This window comes from Oncorhynchus mykiss, chromosome 8 (assembly GCF_013265735.2).
Source record: "Oncorhynchus mykiss isolate Arlee chromosome 8, USDA_OmykA_1.1, whole genome shotgun sequence".
Lineage (NCBI taxonomy): Eukaryota > Metazoa > Chordata > Actinopteri > Salmoniformes > Salmonidae > Oncorhynchus > Oncorhynchus mykiss.
In genome coordinates, this window is record NC_048572.1 from 19,145,813 (window position 1) to 19,162,328 (window position 16,516).

At 40.5% G+C, this 16,516-nt stretch overlaps 2 protein-coding genes across 2 annotated transcripts in view; one reads left to right on the plus strand and one right to left on the minus strand.

Moving 5' to 3' along the window:
• Positions 1-11,449: 11,449 nt before the first annotated feature.
• Positions 11,450-15,827, plus strand: LOC110529547 (protein LEG1 homolog). Its single transcript, XM_021611805.2, has 6 exons — positions 11,450-11,790; positions 13,431-13,514; positions 14,043-14,227; positions 14,377-14,498; positions 14,757-14,995; positions 15,466-15,827. Exons 1-6 carry the CDS (start codon positions 11,496-11,498, stop codon positions 15,615-15,617), a joined length of 1,077 nt encoding a protein of 358 aa, XP_021467480.1. The 5' UTR covers positions 11,450-11,495; the 3' UTR covers positions 15,618-15,827.
• A 539-nt stretch (positions 15,828-16,366) lies between these two features.
• The window catches only part of LOC110529549 (protein THEMIS), an 8,214-nt gene continuing 8,064 nt past the window's right edge, over positions 16,367-16,516 (minus strand). The window contains exon 6 of the mRNA XM_021611808.2: positions 16,367-16,516. This exon is cut by the window's right edge and continues 1,043 nt beyond it. The gene's annotated coding sequence lies outside the window, so the exon portion shown is untranslated.

Sequence of the window (16,516 nt, forward strand, 5' to 3'; positions counted from 1 at the left end):
TTTTCACTTTTAATACATTTACCAACGTCTTAGTTATTTCCTCGCTCAACTTTTTTCATGAAACCTTTTCTCCCCCATTATCTGGGAATGGTTCTACAGGACCTCCACCAGCCGAAAAAGCTAAGTAGTAACATTAACACTATGCCATCTAATTGCAGTCGATGTACTAAAAATGTACAAGAGAACTATATCCTTATGGTGAGGATAGCCGTGTTGCAAGCACAGCTTCTGATGCAATCGTTAGGCAAGGGCAATTTAAGTGTAGGAAAGGATGAAACAGCGTTTGTGCCACCAGTAAGTACAGATAGTAGTATAAACTCCACAGACCTACTCCAAAAGGATTTCGGAGCCATCATCAACTCAGTTGGTTTTGTACTAATTGCCACAGTAATACCCCAGATCTAGTTTGTCATGTGGAATAAATATTGTGGATCTAAATATTTTCCTCATAATCCTGGACTATCGGACCACCATTTTATTACGTTTGCAATCGCAACAAATAATCTGCTCAGACCCCAATGATCAGGAAATGCTGTGCTATAAATTCTCGGACAACCCAAAGATTTCTAAATGCCCTTCCATACTCCTTCCACCTACCAAACGACGTCGGAGTACAAAAATTGGTTAACCACCTAACTGAGGATCTTAATTTAACTTTAAGTAATACCCTAGCTGTAGTCGCACACCTAAAAACCTTTGTCACAAGAAATTTGCTTCCTGGTATACAGAAAACTCAGAACCCTGAAGCAAGATTCCAGAAAATTGGAACGGAAATGGTGCTCCACCAAACTGGAAGTCTTCCGACTAGCTTGGAAAGACAGTACCGTGCAGTATCGAAGAGCCCTCATTGCTGCTCGATCATCCTATTTTTACAACCTAATTGAGGAGAATAAGAACAATACAAAATGTATTTTTGATACTGTCGCAAAGCTAACTAAAAAGCAGCATTCAACAAGAGAGGATAGCTTTCACTTTAGCAGTGATAAATTCATGAACTTCTTTGATAAAAAGATCATGATCATTAGAAAGCAAATTACAGACATACTTTGAATCTGCATATTTCTCCAAAGCTCAGTTGTCCTTAGTCTGCACAGAACTGCAAGGACCTAGGATCAATGGAGACACTCAAGTTTTTTAATGCTGTATCTCTTGACACATTCATGAAAATAGTCATGGCCTCTAAACTGTCAAGCTGCATACTGGACCCTATTCCAACTAAACTACTGAAAGAGCTGCTTCCTGTGCTTGGCCCTCCTTTGTTGAACATAATAAAGGTCTCACTATCCACCGGATGTGTACCAAACTCACTAAAAGTGGCAGTAATAAAGCCTCTCTTGAAAAAGCCAAACCTTGACCCAGAAAATATAAAAAACTATCGGCCTATATCGAATCTCCCATTCCTCTCAAAAAAAAAAAAAATGAAAAGCTGTTGCGCAGCAACTCACTGCCTGCCTGAAGACAAACAATGTATACGAAATGCTTCAGTCTGGATTTAGACCCCATCACAGCACTGAGACTGCACTCGTATGTGGTAATTTACCTTTTGATTGCGTCAGACCAAGGCTCTGCATCTGTCCTCATGCTCCTAGACCTTAGCACTGCTTTTGACACCATCGATGACCACATTCTTTTGGAGAGATTAGAAACCTTAATTGGTCTACATGGATAAGTTCTTTCCTGGTTTGGATATTATCTGCCTGAAGATATCAATTTGTCTCAGTGGATGGTTTGTCCTCTGTGTTTCAGACATAAGGACGTCGATGGAGGCAAATGTTTTACTTTTAAACTCAGACAAAACAGAGATGCTAGTTCTAGGTCCCAAGAAACAAAGAGATCTGCTGTTGAATCTGACAATTCATCTTGATGGTTGTACAGTCGTCTCAAATAAAACTATGAAGGACCTCTGCGTTACTCTGGACCCTGATCTCTCTTCTGACGAAAATATCAAGAATATTTCACGGACAGCTTTTTTCCATCTTTGTAACATTGCAGAAATCAGAAACTTGTTGTCCAAAAATGATGCAGAAAATGCTTTTGTCACTTCTAGATTAGACTACTGGATTAAGCACAAAATACACTTCAGTTAGTGCTAAACATGGCTGCTGGAATCCTGACTAGAACAAAAACAATTATCATATTACTCCAGTGCTAGCCTCTCTACATTGGCTTCCTGTTAAGGCTAGGGCTGATTAAGGATTTACTGAGTGACACAGACTCGGTCTCGACCTTTAAGTCTTTATTGAAGACTCATCTCTTCAGTAGGTCCTATGATTGAGTGTAGTCTGGTGCAGGGGTGCGAAGGTGAATGGCAAGGCACTAGAGCGACGAACTGCCCTTGTTGTCTCTGCCTGGCCGGCTCCCCTCTCTCCACTGGGATTCTCTGCCTCTGACCCCATTACTATCACTGGCTTACTAGTGCTCTTTCATGCCGTCAATAGGAGGGGTGCCTCACTTGAGTGGGTTGAGTCGACATGATCTTCCTGTCCGGTTTTGCGCTCCCCTCAGGCTCGTGCGGTGGAGGAGATCTTCGTGGGCTAGTCTCTGCCTTGTCTCAGGGTAGTAAGTTGGTGGTCTGTTGATATCCCTCTAGTGGTGTGGGGGCTGTGCTTTGGTAAAGTGGCTGGGGTAATCCTGCCTGGTTGGCCCTGTAAGGGGGTATCGTCGGACAGGGCCACAGTGTCCCCCGACCAACCCGTCTCAGATTCCAGTGTCTGTGCTGCAATAGTCTATGTGCAGGGGGGTTAGGGTCAGTGTGTTATATCTTGTTTAATTTTCCTGTTTTATCTGGTGTCCTGTACAAATTTAAGCATGCTCCCTCTAATTCTCTCTCTCTCTCTCTCTCTCTCCTTCTCCCTCTCCCTCTCCCGGAGGACCTGAGCCCTAGGGTCATGCCTCAGGACTACCTGACCTGATGACCCCTGGCTGTCCCCAGTCCATCTGGTTGTGCTGCTGCTCCAGTTTCAACTGTTCTGCCTGTGCCTAGGGAACCCTGACCTGTTCACTGGATGTGTTACCTTGTCCCGGACCTGCTGTTTTCGACTCTCTACTGCACCTGCTGTCTCGGCCTCTGAATGATCGGCTATGAAAAGGCTAAGCCAACTGACATTTACTCCTGAGGTGCTGACCTGTTGCACCCTCTACAACCATTGTGATTATTATTTGACCCTGCTGGTCATCTATGAACATTGGAACATCTTGAAGAACAATCTGGGATTAAATGGCCATGTACTCTTATAATCTCCACCTGGCACAGCCAGAAGAGGACTGGCCACCCCTCAGAGTCTGGTTCCTCTCTAGGTTTCTTCCTAGGTTCCTGCCTTTCTAGGGAGTTTTTCCTAGCCACCGTTCTTCTACATCTGCATTGCTTGCTGTTTGGGGTTTTAGGCTGGGTTTCTGTAAAACACTGTGACAAATAATGTATTGTGTCATTTTGGAGTCACTTTTATTGTACAAAATAATATAATATATTTCTAAACACTACTACATTAATGTAGATGCTACCATGATTACAGATCATCCTGAATTAATTGTGAATAGTGATGAGTGAGAATGTTACAGAGGGTCAAAGATCATATGCTAACCTCTCACCCATACCAATAACAGGGGAGGTTAGCATGTCTTGGGGGTATGATATTTTGACCCTACTTATAAGAATCTTAAGGGGTGTCAATAATTTGGACCCCTACATAAAAATAAAAATAAATAAAAAGTATTACTTGTTAAACTAAACATCTTTCTCTGAGCAATTGTAGTAGTATAAAATAAAACAATTTCCCATTTTTTTGGAGCGTACAATATACTGTAGCTCAGTATTTTAATGCAGTAATTTCTGCTCATCTTTATCAAGGGTGTCAATCATTTCGAATCCCACTGTATTTACTTGACACCCCTGTTTCAGACCCCACAAAATGATTGACACCCCTGTTTTCAATACCTTTCAATATCTCACCTTGCCGAGGATAACATCACAAAGCCTTTTTCTACAATGTTTTATGAGATTAGTGAATGCGTTGGGAGGGATCTTAGACAATTCCTTAACACAGAATATTTCCATATCCTTGATATCCTTTGTCTGTGCTTATGGACTGCCCTCTTCAATTCAAGTCTGGCGTCTGAGATGGCCATGTCAATTTCAACAATTTCTTTGTGGATTTTAGTACTTATAGTTATTGTCTTGCTGGAAGATCCACTTGCGGCCAAGTGTAAATCTCCTGGCAGAGGCAACCAGGTTTTTGGCTAAAATGTTGTGGTACTTAATAAAGTTCATGATTCCGTTGACCTTAACAAGTACCTTAGGTAGCAAAATAGCCCAATAACCTCAAAGATTCACAAGTGTGGCTCCCGAGTGGCGCAGCGGTCTAAGGCTCTGCATCTCAGTGCTAGAGGCATCACTACAGACTCTGGTTTGATTCCAGGCTGTATCACAACTGGCCGTGATTGGGCAGCGCACAATTGACTCAGTGTCATTTTGGCCAGGATAGGCCGTCATTGTAAATAAGAATTTGTTCTTAACTGACTTAAATGCCTAGTTAAATAAAAAAATATGTTTTATCACCACCATATTTTACAGTAGGTATGAGATACTTTTCTACATATGCTTCTATTTCTCAACGCCAAACCCACCACTTGTGTGCGTGGCCAAAGATATCTATTTTCATTTCATCTGAACATAGCACTGGTTCCAATCGAAGTGCCAATGCCGTGTATCAAACTCCAGGCGGTGCTATGATCAGACGACATGTTCATTTTTAAAAATCCACACAATTGAGTGTTACTTAATAAAACTGATTAAAATGTACTTCATTGTTGCTTATTCATGGAAAATATTTTCGGAAATACCCAAGGGGATGTGTTTTGCCATTACAAATATAATAAAGTACATTTTTCAATTCAACTCATCAATATGCAGATTTTTTCAATTCAGCACACAAGTATGAATTATTTTGATGGTGTTTCATACCCCACCTCTCAGCCATGCAGGTGGTGATATAACCACTCACCTCAGCACCATTGAGGATGATCAAACTTTGAAAAGAATCATTCCAATTTTAAAGTTTGTATGTGAAGTAATTAGTTCTTCCTTGTGTAAAGCAAGCAATTTTATCAATAATACCAGCAGAACTCTTCTGTGGAAACTACAGTAAATCACAACACTGCATTGTTCTCTATGGGGACTGGGGAGAGACTGCTCTTTTACAGACATGATCAATGATCCCACCAGTATCCTATACAGACTCATCCTCTGCAGGTAGTCAATGATCAGAGAGATTACGTCATATGATATGATTGCCAATTTCATTGGTCACAAGGCCATCCAATCAGTTAGTTTACTTTCAAATATGGGTGATCCAAATGCACCTTGAGCCTGGACTATTTATATTTACTGATGTGGTAATAGATTACACAAAATACACAGAACATCATTGCTTATCCCTTTCGAGTTACTAGGAATTTCATCAGATGACTCAAAATCTAAAGAAGGAAACACTCATCATGGACAGAAAGTTTATTTGTAGGTTATTTTTTGTGGCAAAGGTTATACTGTTGGTTAGATAAATGTGTGTAATGTACCTTGTGTATTGTTTAACTAGGTACAGCGCATTTGGAAAGTGTTCAGACCCCTTGACTTTTTCCTAATTGTATTATTTATTTGTATTCTAAAATATATATTGTTTTTAATGTCCCTTATCAATCTACACACAATAACCCATAAACACAAAGCAAAAACTGGTTTAAGAAATGTTTGCTAATTTATAAAACAAATTAAATATTATATTTGCATAAGCATTCAGACCCTTTGCTCAGTACTTTGTTGATACACCTTTGGCAGCGATTACAGCCTCGAGTCTTCTTGGGTATGATGTTACAAGATTGGCACACCTGTATTTGGGGAGTTTCTCCCATTCTTCTCTGCAGATCCTCTCAAGCTCTGTCAGGTTGGATGGGGAGTATCGCTGCTTAGCTATTTTCAGGTCTCTCCAGAGATGTTTGATTGGGTTCATGTCCGGGCTCTAACTGGGCCACTCAAGGACATTCGGAGACTTGTCCCAAAGCCCCTCCTGCATTGTCTTGGCTGTGTGTTTAGGGTTGTTGTCCTGCTGGAAGGTGAACCTTTGCCCCAGTCTGAGGTCCTGATTGCTCTGGAGCAGGTTTTCATCAAGGATCTCTCTGTACTTTACTCTGTTCATATTTCCCTCGATCCTGACTTGTCTCCCAGTCCCTGTCATTGAAAAACATTCCCACAGCATGATGCTGCCAACACCATTTTTTATTTTTAAAATTATTTCACCTTTATTTAACCAGGTAGGCCAGTTGAGAACAAGTTCTCATTTACAACTGTGACCTGGCCAAGATAAAGCAAAGCAGTGCGACAAAAAACAAAAAAACAGAGTTACATGTGGGATAAACAAAAGTACAGTCAATAACACAATAGAAAAATCTATGTACAGTGTGTGCAAATGTAGTAAGGAGGTAAGGCAATAAATAGGCCATAGTAGTGAAGTAATTACAATTTAGCAAATTAACACTGGAGTGATAGATGTGCAGAGGATGATGTGCATGTAGAAATACTGGAGTGCCTAAGAGCAAAAAAAGTAAATAAAAACAATATGGGGATGAGGTAGGTAGTTGGATGGGCTATTTACAGATGGGCTGTGTACAGCTGCAGCGATCGGTAAACTGCTAGGACAGCTGATGCTTAAAGTTAGTGAGGGAGATATAAGTCTCCAACTTCAGCGATTTTGGCAATTTTTTCCAGTCATTGGCAGCAGAGAGCTGGAAGGAAAGGTGGCAAAGGAGGTGTTGGCTTTGGGGATGACCAGTGAGATATACAGTGCCTTGCGAAAGTATTCGGCCCCCTTGAACTTTGCGACCTTTTGCCACATTTCAGGCTTCAAACATAAAGATATAAAACTGTATTTTTTTGTGAAGAATCAACAACAAGTGGGACACAATCATGAAGTGGAACGACATTTATTGGATATTTCAAAGTTTTTTAACAAATCAAAAACTGAAAAATTGGGCGTGCAAAATTATTCAGCCCCTTTACTTTCAGTGCAGCAAACTCTCTCCAGAAGTTCAGTGAGGATCTCTGAATGATCCAATGTTGACCTAAATGACTAATGATGATAAATACAATCCACCTGTGTGTAATCAAGTCTCCGTATAAATGTACCTGCACTGTGATAGTCTCAGAGGTCCGTTAAAAGCGCAGAGAGCATCATGAAGAACAAGGAACACACCAGGCAGGTCCGAGATACTGTTGTGAAGAAGTTTAAAGCCGGATTTGGATACAAAAAGATTTCCCAAGCTTTAAACATCCCAAGGAGCACTGTGCAAGCGATAATATTGAAATGGAAGGAGTATCAGACCACTGCAAATCTACCAAGACCTGGCCGTCCCTCTAAACTTTCAGCTCATACAAGGAGAAGACTGATCAGAGATGCAGCCAAGAGGCCCATGATCACTCTGGATGAACTGCAGAGATCTACAGCTGAGGTGGGAGACTCTGTCCATAGGACAACAATCAGTCGTATATTGCACAAATCTGGCCTTTATGGAAGAGTGGCAAGAAGAAAGCCATTTCTTAAAGCTATCCATAAAAAGTGTTGTTTAAAGTTTGCCACAAGCCACCTGGGAGACACACCAAACATGTGGAAGAAGGTACTCTGGTCAGATGAAACCAAAATTGAACTTTTTGGCAACAATGCAAAACGTTATGTTTGGCGTAAAAGCAACACAGCTCATCACTCTGAACACACCATCCCCACTGTCAAACATGGTGGTGGCAGCATCATGGTTTGGGCCTGCTTTTCTTCAGCAGGGACAGGGAAGATGGTTAAAATTGATGGGAAGATGGATGGAGCCAAATATAGGACCATTCTGGAAGAAAACCTGATGGAGTCTGCAAAAGACCTGAGACTGGGACGGAGATTTGTCTTCCAACAAGACAATGATCCAAAACATAAAGCAAAATCTACAATGGAATGGTTCAAAAATAAACATATCCAGGTGTTGGAATGGCCAAGTCAAAGTCCAGACCTGAAAACAAATCAAGAATCTGTGGAAAGAACTGAAAACTGCTGTTCACAAATGCTCTCCATCCAACCTCACTGAGCTTGAGCTGTTTTGCAAGGAGGAATGGGAAAAAATTTCAGTCTCTCGATGTGCAAAACTGATAGAGACATACCGCAAGCGACTTACAGCTGTAATCGCAGCAAAAGGTGGCGCTACAAAGTATTAACTTAAGGGGGCTGAATAATTTTGCACGCCCAATTTTTCAGTTTTTGATTTGTTAAAAAAGTTTGAAATATCCAATAAATGTCGTTCCACTTCATGATTGTGTCCCACTTGTTGTTGATTCTTCACAAAAAAATAAAGTTTTATATCTTTATGTTTGAAGCCTGAAATGTGGCAAAAGGTCGCAAAGTTCAAGGGGGCCGAATACTTTCGCAAGGCACTGTACCTGCTGGAGCGCGTGCTATGGGTGGGTGTTGCTATGGTGACCAGTTTTCCATAGGGATGGTGTCAGTTTTCCTCTAGACGTGACGCTTGGCATTCAGGCCAAAGAGTTCAATCTTGGTTCTATCAGACCAGACAATCTTGTTTCTCATGGTCTGAGAATCTTTAGGTGACTTTTGGCAAACTCCAAGGGGGCAGTCATGTTCCTTTTACTGAGGAGTGGCTTCCGTCTGGCCACTCTACTGTACCATAAAGGCCTGATTGGTGGAGTGCTGCAGAGACAGTTGTCCTTCTGGAAGGTTCTACAGCTGTGTTTGTCAGACCATGAGACATCCCGAAAATCGGTCTTCTCACTAAAATGTATGTAGTGTTTTCGTGAGAAGGGGAGACTCGCACGAACATGATTATTTTCTCAGTTTTGCTCTAAGACCCCCACACATTTCACGGGACACGTCTGAAGGTAACCCATACAAATGAATGGAAGTATGGAGGTAGCTTTGTGTGAACTAAAACAAGGAGTTAAATATGTGTCCAGAAAAACAAAAATATATCCTGAACTTTCTTATATCTCCTAGATATAGGACAGATACTTCAAAACCATATTCCTTATTTATTTGCTTTTGACTCTCTTTTTTTTATTTTTTATTTTTGATAGTGTTATTGAATTTGTGTCTATGGGCTATAGCAGTAAAGGCCAAATTCAATTCTTTATAAAATCATTTTTTATATATTTTTTTAAAGAACATTCCAAACCTAATATTCAAAATCAAATATCTAAATGATCCATGGTATGACCGCCTTAAAACAATTTCCATATGTCAGGTTAGTACCCCTAAATATGTGTTTGTTATTCAAAGACATATGTTATGATGTGATGCAATAGAACAGGTCAAATTAGAGACTGTTAACTTGAGGCCACTCATTATGTCAGTCCCTGTGTGCAGTTTCTCCAACGGTAAACTCTACCTCTGGCCCTCACCAGTCATGATGTTCACACCTGCCCAACCAGGGGACTCATTAACTCCTAACACAGCCAGATGTCTAACTGTCTGTTTTGACAACCAGGTGCATTAGCCACGTTTCATACAACACAGGTGAATGAACAAACATCTAGTTTTGCTCTTGAAGCGGATCCTTCCCACAGGCTTTTTAAAAGTTGTTTGGACAACTTTGTGTATATTGCATCACTGAATGTGTTCTATGGTTAATCAACAACGTTATCAATCTACACTTGATTTGCCTAACATAACACAGTGTTTCCCTATTAACTAAATGTTCTAGCTCCATCTTTTAGGGTCAGGCAGCACATCATCCACAAGTAAACGTATGTATATGTTGCACATACATTTAACAGCAGCACAGTCAGTTCACTCTGGGAACCCCAAGCCCACATGCAGGACAGAGTTTGGCTCAGTTCATCCTAGAGACAACAGTGTCTACCTTCACATTTATCTTAGCCTAGCCTACTGTTAGCTGACCTTGGAAAACATTGCAAAGTAAACATAGACAAGCATTTACAAACGGGAATCACACAGGGGAGTAAAAATCAAATCAAATCAAATCGTGTTGGACACATACATATTTAGCAGATGTTATTGCGGGTGTAGCAAAATGCATGTGTTCCTAGCTCCAACAGTGCAGTAATATCTAACAATTCACAACAATAAACAAAAATCTCAAAGTACATTTTTTTAAATTAAGAAATATATACTGTAAATATTAGGACGAGCAATGTCGGAGTGGCATTGACTAGAATATAGTAGAATACAGTATATACATATGTAAAACAGTATGAAAACATTATTAAAGTGACCAGTGTTCCATTATTAAAGTGACCAGTGTTCCATTATTAAAGTGACCAGTGTTCCATTATTAAAGTGACCAGTGATTCCATGTTTATATACTGTACATAGGGCAGCAGCCTAAGGTGCAGGGTTGAGTAACTGGGTCGTAGCCGGCTAGTGACAGTGAACAAGTTCGTGGCAGGGTCGACAATGGCAGGCCAGGTATAGACAATGGTCGCGTTCCCCTGCTCTGTCGTTGCATGCATCAACCAATGGTTGCGTGCCATGTCATCGACTGTGCCATTGACTGACAGATTGCTATAACATATGATCAGTGGTGTAAAGTACTTAAAGATGCACTATGCAGAAAGCGTTTCGTCATTTCCTGGTTGCTAAAATTTTACTCCATACATTTTCCCTGACACCCAAACGTACTCATTACATTTTGAATGCTTAGCAAGACAGGAAAATGGTCCAATTCACTCACTTTTCAAGAGAACATCTCTGGTCATCCCTACTGCCGCTAATCTGACTGTAAATGATGTTTGAGTGTCAGAGTGTGCCCCTTGCTATCCATAAATTTAAAAAAGAAGAAAATTGTGTCCTCTTGTTTGCTTAATATAAAGAATTTAAAATGAGTAATACTTTTATTTTTGATACTTAAGTATATTTTAGCAATTACATTTACTTGTGATACTTAAGTATATTTAAAATAAGAATACCTTCACTCAAGTAGTATTTTACTGGGTGACTTTCACTTTTACTTGAGTCATTTTCTATTAAGGTACATTTACTTTTACGCAAGTATGAAAATTGGGTACTTTTCCCACTATTGCACATGTGGTTAGCTGATACTTAAAATACCTATCCAGGCGTTGTAAGATCAGGCATGTGTCAGCAACCCCTGGGCAGAGGAACGTGCCCATGCTCTTTTAGAATAATGATGAAGCAATCACTGATGAATGAATGAACCCTCTTCCATCTCTATAGATCACATTTGCTGATGGCTGATGTCTCTGACTGTCTATGAACATTGATTGGTTGTTTCTCTGACTTCTGTCCTATGGCTCTTCAGAAGTGCAGAGTGGACAGAAAAACGCATGATGAGAAATAGTGATTACCGTGGTTTTACCCCCACTGGTACCTCTTCTCTATCATGTGGCTTTGTAAGTCCAAAGTGCATTGCCCAGTCCAGTACAAAAGGGGGGGATCTGTTACTTATTTAGGTGTGCAGTTAATAAGGTAGCCAGCATGCAGTGCATCTGGACCCTCTCCCTGCTTCAGCTAGTTGCCCTGTGGGCCAACGCAGCAGTGGTCACTGAAAATGGCCTCCCCATCCTCTGGGACCAGGCACCCAGCCAGCTGTCAGAACTGCCTCAGGTGGACAACGTGGTCACAATCAAACCCTGGAACTACCTGCAGAGGATGAGTCTGTATAGGATACTGGTGGGATCCACAGACAAGTACATGGCCTCCATGGGAACCAATGAGACTGACAGTCTGTTCTGGGGCCTGCCTCTGCAGATGGGCTGGAAACTCAGATCAGGTATGTTGGGCAATCGTTAAGTAGCTTTGAAAAGCCAAATACAGTGGAGACTGAAATTATTGACACCCTTGATAAAGATGAGCAATAATGAATGTGTAAAATAAATAATTCAAATACTGAGCTATTTTGTATGCTCAAAAAAAATAATAATACGTTCTTCTCTCAAACAGGTATGTGTCAAAATTATTGACACCCTTAAGATTCTTGTAAATAAAGATGTCAATTTTTTTGTATTTGGGTAAAAGATCATACCCCGAAGACATGCTAACCTCCCCTGTTATTGGTAATGGTGAGAAGTCATCATGTCTTGGGGGTATGATATAACATGCTAACCTCCTCTGTTATTGGTAATGGTGAGAAGTCATCATGTCTTGGGGGTATGATATAACATGCTAACCTCCCATTATTGGTAACGGTGAGAAGTCATCATGTCTTGGGGGTATGATATAACATGCTAACCTCCCGTTATTGGTAATGGTGAGAAGTCATCATGTCTTGGGGGTATGATATAACATGCTAACCTCCCCTGTTATTGGTAACGGTGAGAAGTCATCATGTCTTGGGGGTATGATATAACATGCTAACCTCCCCTGTTATTGGTAATGGTGAGAAGTCATCATGTCTTGGGGGTATGATATAACATGCTAACCTCCCGTTATTGGTAACGGTGAGAAGTCATCATGTCTTGGGGGTATGATATAACATGCTAACCTCCCCTGTTATTGGTAACGGTGAGAAGTCATCATGTCTTGGGGGTATGATATAACATGCTAACCTCCCCTGTTATTGGTAACGGTGAGAAGTCATCATGTCTTGGGGGTATGATATAACATGCTAACCTCCTCTGTTATTGGTAATGGTGAGAAGTCATCATGTCTTGGGGGTATGATATAACATGCTAACCTCCCCTGTTATTGGTAATGGCGAGAAGTCATCATGTCTTGGGGGTATGATATAACATGCTAACCTCCCCTGTTATTGGTAATGGCGAGAAGTCATCATGTCTTGGGGGTATGATATAACATGCTAACCTCCCGTTATTGGTAATGGTGAGAAGTCATCATGTCTTGGGGGTATGATATAACATGCTAACCTCCCGTTATTGGTAATGGTGAGAAGTCATCATGTCTTGGGGGTATGATATAACATGCTAACCTCCCGTTATTGGTAATGGTGAGAAGTCATCATGTCTTGGGGGTATGATATGACATGCTAACCTCCCCTGTTATTGGTAACGGTGAGAAGTCATCATGTCTTGGGGGTATGATATAACATGCTAACCTCCCCTGTTATTGGTAACGGTGAGAAGTCATCATGTCTATGATCTTTGTGCCTCTGTAAATGTCTCACTCATCATTATTCACTATTCATTCAGGATTATGCATGGTCATGGTAGCATCCACATGTAGAAGTGCTCAGAAACATATTCTATTCTTATTTTGGAGTCACTTTTATTATAAATGACACAATACATTATTTACCATTCATTTCTCAGCATTTTAATGATTTATTTTATACAGTCAATATTGCTCATCTTTATCAAGGGTGCCACTGTACATGCACATTGTCATGTAAACACTATATGCACATTATTTTTTGGTGGTACAGTACACCAATCATGTTGACTTTTGTTCCTATAGGACGGTTGGTTGACCCTACTGGCGCTACAACATGTGGAAAGGAAGGAGATCCCATGTGCATTTCTGCTACAAGCTGGTGGGCCTGTAAGTACAGTAGTGTTACACATATTCAACCATGCAGGCCATGTGTGTGGCCCTACATGTGCAGTTAAAGTTCCAATGCAGTCATTTTTTTTATATCAATATCAAATCATTTCTGGGTAACAATTAAGTACCTTACTGTAATATTTTTCCATTAAAATCTTCAAAAATATACAAAAATAGCTTTTTAGCAAAAGCATTTGCTAGGACTGTCTAGAAGAGGTCAGAGTAAAACTGAACACTAGCTGTTATTGGCAGAGATGTCTGGAACTCTTTTTGCTATACTGTAGGCCTATTAACTAATTTATCGCTGGGTGATGTTACCATGGAAAGCCGACACTCCCGCACATGCAAACCTGCTGATTAGAAGGTCCTGTGTAGATTGTACTTTCAACGGGCAACTATCAGGAAATAACACTTTATCAGCTGTTGTACAATATAATACCAAAAAAATAGATTCTGACTGCACTAGACCTTTAACATTCACAGCTTGTCAATAAAATACCATTAGTAACCTCTCTGTCTGTTCAGGTGTGAACTACTACCTTTCAGTGATCCCGTTCCTGGCTGCTGTGCAGAAAGACGTGATTGGAGATGGTCTCATTCAGGTCCAGGTACAGGCACCAGCTGAGGCAGAAGAGGACTACTGCACCTCCTACACAGAGTGCTCTACTAAGTATCCAGACCTTATGGCCAAGTGGGAAGAATTCTTCCAGGTATTTAATGAGCATCTACGTTTCCCTATAGGAGGCATAATCTGTATGTTCCTTTAGTTGTGTAAGTCACTATTCATAAGTGACTCATTGGTGATTGCATAGAATGAATTGTTGGTCTTGGTTTTTAATATGCTACCATTCCATTCTAGACTCTGAAAGACGTGAGTGTATCTGAGATTTCTGACTTTGAGAAAAGGGACCAGATTCTGGGTGTCTATTGGGCAGGTCAACAGCTCTCTTTGAATACTGCCTCAACCAGCTGCAAGGCAAAGTGAGTATGAACATATAGTATCATTCTGCAGGTCATCACCAGTTGTCAATGCGCTGTTTGTCTTCCTTCATTGTTGGAACTCTAACAACAAATGTTTTGTTTCATTTAAACATATGACTCTCAGTTCAAACTGTACGCTCTGTCCTCCAATCAGCTTTTGCCTCAATCTAACAAAATAACAACATTATTGGATGCAATCACTTTGAGTCACAATTGAGTCCTTACTGTACGTCCAAATCAAACCTTTGAACTTTATAGGATGAGCTACTATTCCAGCCCAGAGGTTTCATTCGCCAAAAACTGGATGAACTCTGCAGACTACGTAGCAGCAACATACTTCCAGTCCAACCTGAATAACTCTGTGCTGTTCATGAGCCCTCTGCCCAGCAGGGTGCTTCAGGAGGGGGATAGCGCCCCTAACATAGCTGACCTCACCAAGGAGGAGAACCACACCCTCTATATCTTTGGCTGGATGACCAGAATGAACAGGATTCTGAGTGAGTACTTTTAGTCTCCCAAGACAAATATTCAGAAAATATAATGATATGTTTTGCTTGTATGATAAGTAGAGTGAAATATACATTTCAGAGTCAAATTGAGATGGTAGACAGATGCCAGTCTGTAACAATGTAGTCCAGGGCTCTCCAACCTTGTTCCTGGAGAGCTACCATCCTGTAGGTTTTCACTCCAACCCTATCTAGCGCACTTCATTCTGATAATTACCTGGTTGATAAGCTGAAACAGGTTAGTTACAAATGGGGTTAGAGCGAAAACCAACCTACAGGAGGATAGCTTTCCAGGAACAGGCTTGGAGAACCCTGCTGTAGTCTGCAGTCTCCCTCTAGTGGTGAAATGTATGAAGTGCATTTCAATTGAGAGATCTACAGTAACACATCACTTGCATCAGGTTAAACATCCTTAAACATCCACATCCTTACACATTTTCCTGTTGTTTTCCTTATGACAGTGGGTTCTCTGGTGAGGATTTGGCGCTCGGCCATGTGCTCTGACAAGGCTCGGGAGAAGGGCCGGGAGCTCCTACAGGATCTGGTCCATGACCCTAAGTTTGCTGCTTCCACCTTCTTCTCCATTCTCAAAGAGATGACACGCAGCTGCTGAGGATTCAGCAAATCAGTCCAACACCAACTAGCTCAGTTTCAACCTGTCCCAAAGTTAACATCAGATGCCATTCATAATGATTCATTGTTAAATGTTTCTGAATACATTTCACACAGTAGTATTTACACATCCTGAGTTTTTGTATTTATTAATTTTCCACAGTAGGCAAATGTCCTTGTTGATTAACATAAAAACAATTTATTTCTTGTATCATGAATATAATAATACATTTAAATGGAAGAGTGGCTCAGTATAAAGAGCATAAGAGTACATATAAATACATTTTGCTTGAAATATGAACCTTACAGTGCCTTCAGAAAGTATTCACGCCACTTGACTTTTTCCACATTTGTTATAGACGGAATTAAAAATGTATTAAATGTATAAAAAAAAATTGCTGGCCAACACACAATACCCCATAATGTCAAAGTGGAATCATGCTTTTAGACATTTTTACAAAAGTATTCAACCCCTTTGTTATGGCAAGCCTAAATACGTTCAGGAGTAAAAATGTGCTTAACAAGTCAGATAATAAGTTCATGTGCAATAATAGTGTGATTTAAAACATGATTTATGAATGACTACCTCATCTCTGTACCCCACACATACAATTATCTGTAAGGTCCCTCAGTCAAGCAATACATTTCAAACTCAGATTCAACCACAAAGGCCGGGGAGGTTTTTCAATGCCTCGCAAAGGGTATTGGTAAAAAAAAAAAAAAATCACAATCATATCCCTTTGAACATGGCTGTGTTAGGAGAAAACTGAGGATGGATCAAGAACACTGTAGGTACTCTACAATACTAACCTAACTGACAGATTGAAAAGAAGGAATACAAAATATTCTAAAACATGTATCCTGTTTGCAACAAGGTCCTAAAGTAATACAGCAGAAAAT